Source organism: Chelonoidis abingdonii, chromosome 13, assembly GCF_003597395.2.
Source record: "Chelonoidis abingdonii isolate Lonesome George chromosome 13, CheloAbing_2.0, whole genome shotgun sequence".
Classification (NCBI taxonomy): Eukaryota; Metazoa; Chordata; order Testudines; family Testudinidae; genus Chelonoidis; species Chelonoidis abingdonii.
The window spans coordinates 18328003-18334728 of record NC_133781.1 but is presented as its reverse complement, the minus strand read 5'-3'; the positions used below and the strand labels follow the sequence as shown (position 1 = coordinate 18334728).

Sequence of the window (6726 nt, the reverse complement as noted above, 5' to 3'; positions counted from 1 at the left end):
CGTGTCACAAAGGGTCACACACAGAGCAAAGTAGGGAAAACAGTTTATTTAACATGCAGCAAAACAAATGCATTGGAGATATATTTACAATATGATGGCTCAGTATGAAGCTGCAACCTCAACCTGTGAACATAGTTTAATTTCCAAAGCTTGTACAATACTTTTCCCCACAGTGAGACTATGGTACCTTGCCCTTTGACTGTATAGCGTGGGCACTGTAGTTCCACTAACAAGGAGGATGAAGCTATTCTGCAGAAAGCACTTGTGCTCTTCTGATTTCCTCATGGCCACCATGAGAGTCACTTCTAGGCATCTAAAGCTGTGAAACCTGCTTCCTAACAATACGTTACAGCACCTGGGCAGACTTAAAGAGCTAAGCGAAACCCCTAGATGTATTGTCTACAATGCCAGTGAGGCCCACGTTGAAAGCAGAAAGAACATTCCTTGCTCGCCACCTCTTTCCAACAGTTTAAGAACTCAGCTGCTGCTTTTTTTCAGGATCCAAGAGCATCTTCCATTCACTTAAAGACAACTGAGGAGGCAACATGCCTTGGTCCTGAGTGCCAAACCAGCGTTGACACTTAGCAAGCTGAGTTTGGATTTTTACTTCTACACTTACCTTTCAGTGGCTAGTGCCCCCTTCGCATCAGTGCCTGCTGTGTCTTTCACTTCTCCTTGTGGTTTGTATTTCTCACTACTCTGAAGAAAAACATTGTGTCACCGTGGAAAGTATAAGATGGCTAGAAAGAATTCCGAACTCTACTTACAGTAATGGGTTTTATAACCTTCTCTAAATCCAGCAGCACTTCCTCATTTTAGTTTTATTCCTGCAATAGGCTGGAGTATCCTCCTGCTCTACTGAGTCTGTGGACAGTCTGGCTGACCATTCCCTTCACAATTGAAAAGCTGTTTGCCTGTACCTTGCACTGCTGGAAATACTGTGTCTAGTGTAATTAAGTTTCCATACAGCCACCCCACATGCTGTCTTCACAGGAGTGAAAGGTTACAGATTTAAAACAGGAAAAAATGCTTCATTAAAACAATTTGCTAAAAAGTCACTGAAGGATTGTTTAGGCTTGAAATTAAGGGGGAGGGGGAAGGAGTGCTGGAATCAAACTTTCAGTGTATTGAACTAAGTCTAATTCATGTAGATACAGGGCTCACTTGTGTGAGCCCCATGATTTAAAATACAGTTGGTTTTCCCCTTGTGGAGAGAATTGCACTTAGCCACTTAATACTGAGAGCAAATAAAACAGGGTTCTAAACCCAGCAGTGCACCGTCACAGCCTAATGGATTCTGCCTTAATCTGCTCATTATAATTAGATGTCCTATAGCTTTACTATTTACATCTGGTATTCCTCGTCTTTTCAAGAGAACACAGTATTCAGCTAATAATACTGCCTGCAGAAGGGGAACTGAGAGGCTTTTCTCCTTACCCCTGGTCTAGCCTCTGCACCTGATTAGTGGTTGCACTGAGGCTGCTGAACTGGAGTTGCCATCCTTTCTCAGCGTAACCTGTGCTGTCCACTCAAAGACAACTAGAGCGCTTTGGCCCTGTTGGTTTTACCTCCTCGCTACACACATTCCCTCTCCCCCATACTATGGAATGTGATGAAGGCAGAAGAATACTCAGCACAGGTTTGTGAGTATAAAAAATAGCATGAGCTGCCTGGAAGAGAGAGAGTGCAGAAGCAGCTGGGAGTATAAAATAAAAGAAAGCTGAACTCAAGAGAGTGTCCCACAATGTGCAGTTACTGTCTGAATGGGCAGCACTGGCTTAGGCTGGCTGCTGGAGAGGAGAACAGAGGGGGCTGAAGTGTTATTTTACTGTAAAAAACCCTCCTGTTTTGGAGCCAGTGGTTACTGCACAGCATGCCTAGAAGGTTCAGTTCTGGCATCAAGGAGGGAAAAGCCTTAGGGCAGGCACAGACATTAGGGCTCTGCACTGAGAAAACTCGGGATGGCATCATAACCCTTCCAGCCTGCAGGCATCTCTGGACAACAGCAAAGGAGGAAGCCAACCGATCCCCTTCCAGAACACCATAATTTCAAGTTTAATAACAAAGTGGAAGATAGAACCAGATTCACCCAGAGGCCAAGATAAAGCAGCCAGCAAAGCCTCCCACTGGCTGCCACTCAGATCATTCTTGGCATAGATGCCCCGGGCCCACTTCAACCCGAGGTAAAACATTCCAGACTAAAGCTACAAGTGGAGTGGTCAGGACATGTAAACAAAGCTAAACATCACCAGTGGATAGCATGTGTGCCCCTTCCATGTCACATTCATTCCAGTCCCTTTGGGATCCTTGCCCGGTCCTGTCATGGAGACTGTGGCAGACTCGCTGGGTCATAGATTACCCCACTGATCTACTGGGGGAAACTGATCCACTTCCCCAACCTCTGTGCTGGGCTGGTCTCCCAAAGTGAAAGTCAGTCTGTACCTCAGCCTCACTTTCTCCTGCAAGGAAGAAGAAAAACAAGATGTTAAAGTAACAGCCTCCCCTGGAGCAGGAAGGCCATGGAACCAGTAGCAGCAGGAGAACAACGGCAGTGCTCCCTAATTACACTTCAGTGTAATAACATTTTAGAGCCCACAATGGCTCTGTCCCGCTACCCCATTTGGGGTAAGTGGCCAGCTTATGTTAATGGAGCATTTCTGGATACTTAATAAGGCTGATTTATTTATTCTTTAGTTTGTAAATATGAGAGGTCCGTCTATTGGAGTGAAACAGCAGGAGAAAAGCACTTACATTGCAATACAGATTCACTGTATACACTGACCAGCGTTTGTAGTTCAGCTGCTTCCCAGTGATCCTACTAAACACATGCTTTAGTAGTGCTAAAAGAGTATGACGTCTCAAAACGAAACAATACTGCGGATTGTAGAGGAAGGATCCTGACAGATTCCTATTCCTTAGAGAATGACTAGGGGAAAAAGAAATTTGCCTTCCCCTGGTTATGTGGCTTTTCTAGATGTTCCACAAAGTGAGTTTATAGAAATCCAACAAAACCCCATTATCTTTGTACCATGGGATCTAACACTTTTTAACTGATGCTGTAAATGCACTTTTACCATAATCTTCAAAAAACAGTAAGTAGCAAATGTTCAGGTTATCTGAACAATCAAAGGACTGCTTGAGTTCAGACTCTGCACTTTATATACTCTAGCAATGTAGGGCTGGAAGGGACCTCAAGAAGTCATGAAGTCCAGCCCCCTGCGCTGAGGCAGGACCAAGTAAACCTAGCCCATCCCTGACAGGCGTTTCTTCCAACCTGTTCTTAAAAACCTCCATTGATGGAGATTTCACTGCTTAGAAGCCTATTCCAAGACTTAGCTACCCTTATACATAGAAAGTTTTTCCTAATATCTGACCTAAATCTCTTACTGCAGATTAAGCCCGTTGCTTCTTGTCCTACCTTCAGTGGACGTGGAGAACATTTGATCACTGTCCCCTCTATAACAGCCCTTAACGTATTTGAATACCGTTATCAGGTCTCCCCCTGAATTTTCTTTTCTCAAGACTAAACATGCCCAGTTTTTAACATTTCCTCATAGATTGGGTTTCCTAAATTTTTCATCATTTTGTTGTTTTCCTCTGAATTCTTTCCAATTTGTCCACATCTTTCCTGAAGTGTGGCACCCAGAACTGGACACAGTACTCCAGCCGAGGTCTCACTAGTACTGAGTAGAGATAAAAAATTACCTCCTGTGTCTTACATTACCTCCTGTCTTAATATACTCTAGAATAATAATTGCTTTTTTTCACAACGGCATCACATAGTTGGCTCATATTAAAAATGCGATCCACTAAAACCCTATAACCCCCAGATCCTTTTCAGCAGTACTACCACCTAGCCAGTTATTCCCGATTTTGTAGGTGTGCATTTGATTTTTGCTTAAGTGTAGTACTTTGCACTTGTCTTTATTAAATTTAATCTTGTTCATTTCAGACAAACTCTCTAATTTGTCAAGATCGTTTTAAATTCTAAGCCTGTCCTCCAAAGTACTGACAACCCCTCCCAGTTTGGTGTCATCTGGAAATTCTATATGCATACTCTCCACTCCATTATCCAAGTTATTAATTAAAATAGTAATGGACCCAGAACTGACCCTTGTAGGACCCTATTAGATATACCCCCCCAGTTTGACAGCAAACCATTAATAACTACTGTTTTAATATGGTCATTCAAGCAGTTGTGCACCCACCTCACAGTAATTTAATCTAGACCATATTTCCCTAGCTTGCTCATGAGAACGTCATGTGGGACTGTGTCAAAAGCCTTACTAAAATTAAGATATATCATGACTACTGCTTCCCCCCCATCCAATGGGCTGGTAACCCTGTCAAAGAAGGAAATTAGGTTGGTTTGGCATGATTTGTTCTTGACAAATCCATGCTCGTTATTCCTTATAACCCTATTGCCTTCTTAGTAATTACAATCTGATTATTTAATAATTTGTTCCAGTATCTTTCCAAGTATCAAATTTAGGCCGACTGCTCTATAATTCTCTGGAGCCTTTTTGTTCCCCTCCCCTTTCTAAAGGCTTCCCTTCTCCAGTCCTCTGGGACCTCACCCTTCTTCCATGAATTCTCAAAGAGAATCACTAATGGCTCCAAAATTCTTCAGCTAGTTCCTTAAGAGCCCTAGAATACATTTCATAAGGCCCTGCTGACTTGAATACATCTAACTTATCTAAATATTCTTTAACCTATTATTTCCCTACTGTGGCTTGTTCCTCCCCCCTTGTTAATATTAGTTGTGTTGAGTATCTGGTTTTGGAACATCTTATTCAAATGGATAGCACAAATAGGGATAGCAAGGTGCTCCAGGTAAATATGATAGCTGAATGCTTCTAATATGATGATCAGAAGAGAGGGGGTTAATTATGTTATTTAAGTGATCATAATTAAACTTCACAGTTAATATCCTGACGGTACAGGGGGGAAGAACCTCTCTAGGTGCTATTAGGTCAACTTAGTCTGGCTACAGACTCAATAAAGCAATAATATTTCTAGTATACCCGATCACTTCTTACAATTCATGTCACCCTGTAAACTATCACCATATTAAGTCATGTGACTGTTATCCCATAAGGGGTGTGGGAAGAGTCCCTGGTGCAGCCCTAACTGTTCCTTTCCACTGAAGTGTTAACATTATGGGGAATTGTATAGGAACTGATCTAGAAGGATTGCTGTGGAGTGAGGCAAAAGCACAGTGCATCTCTCCCTCCCCTGACTCCCTGTCCCTGGGGTGAGATACTGCTAATATGCCAACATACTCCTCTGCGATGATTAACCTCACTCTGCCTCAAGACAGCACTCCAGGGTAATTCGTCTTTGGGGACAGACAATCATGCTTGTACAAATGTTTAGTCTAAACCCACATGGAATTTTATCCTCATCAGATTCATAAAACAACAAGAGAAGTCACTTTTGCTGAAGTTTTGAGCTCCTCTCACCTTCAGAGGATTTGCCAGCAGCATGACTTGGGTGATGGCAGCGGGTGCCTGGATGGGGTTGAATGGAGAAAGTTCTGTCCCCGAGGGTGGCTGCAACTTCACTTTCATGGACTGCAAATGTGAAACAAAAGGAACCCTCAGGTACCGTGACCTGCACTGGAGTAACAAAGGGTTTACGCACAGGCTGTACGTCCGAGCTGTGTATATGAGCAAGTGTCCACTTGGGAGAAGCAGGGATCACAGATAAGCCCGGTCTATACTGAGCATGTAGTCATAGGCACATACCAAAATAAAACAAAACAGAGATAATGCACTGGCCCGGAAAACCATGACAGCACCTTTCCAGCACAGGGGCTCCTTGGAAAGATTTTAATACAGATTCCCTAGCTTAGCCAATACAGACAGGACATAACCAAGCTCCGAGCTGATTTTCAAACACTATAATCAGTCATGCAAAACTAGAGAGGGGAAAAGATCAAACGCTCACATTGAAACCTCTCCCAGGGCACAGGGAAAAATAATAATAGCCCCTGAAACTGTCTCATTTTGTCCCTTCCCCTTTCTAACAACATGACCAGGAGCTACTTCCATTGGGGCTCTATGTCTTTCAATCCTAGGTGACCATATGTTAAGGGGAAAATATTGGGACCGCCGCGGGCGGGTGGGGGCGGAGGGGGTGTTGTTTTGTTTTTTACACTCACCTGTCCAGGAATTCAGCGGCAATTTGGCAGAGAGCCCTTTGGTTGCGGACAGTCTTTGGCAGTATTTTGGTGGCAGGTAATAAACCTTGCCACCAAAGACAGAAGCACCCGCTGCCGAAATACCACCGAAGACCACCCGCGACTGAAGGACTCTCCGCCGAATTGCTGCCGAAGGCCTGGAAACAAAATATTGGGACAAATGGCGTCCCGACCATACTCTGGTCAGGACGCAGGACAAACTCCTCAAAATCAGGACAGTCCCGATTTTATTGGGACGTCTGGTCACCCTATTCAACCCCTTCTATAAACTGGACCCCCCCCCCACTTGCTTTGTGTCTGCATTTTAGAAGCCAGCTTTCCTATTCTGTTGAACGACACCCTCTGACGTTGGTGGAGGAGGGATTTCAGAACATGGGATCATTGCCCCAGTATGATCAGAAAAGACAAGAGGAAAAGCCTTGTTAGATCTTCTAGTTCAGGGGTGGGCAAACTTTTTGGCCCAAGGGCCACACTGGTTTTGCAAAACTGTATGGAGGGCTGGGTAGGGAAGGCTGTGCCTCCCG

At 44.0% G+C, this 6726-nt stretch overlaps 1 protein-coding gene across 2 annotated transcripts in view; it reads right to left on the bottom strand.

Moving 5' to 3' along the window:
* Positions 1-31: 31 nt before the first annotated feature.
* The window catches only part of GGA3 (golgi associated, gamma adaptin ear containing, ARF binding protein 3), a 36536-nt gene continuing 29841 nt past the window's right edge, over positions 32-6726 (bottom strand). The window contains exons 16-17 of one of the 2 annotated variants that reach the window (XM_032792945.2): positions 5463-5573; positions 32-2459 (exon numbers count right to left, since the gene is read on the bottom strand). In XM_032792945.2, coding sequence (XP_032648836.1) covers positions 2349-2459; positions 5463-5573 — 222 coding nt within the window. In that variant the 3' untranslated portion in view covers positions 32-2348. The remainder of the gene's footprint in view (positions 2460-5462; positions 5574-6726) is intronic. The other variant, XM_032792946.2, reaches the window with a different exon arrangement.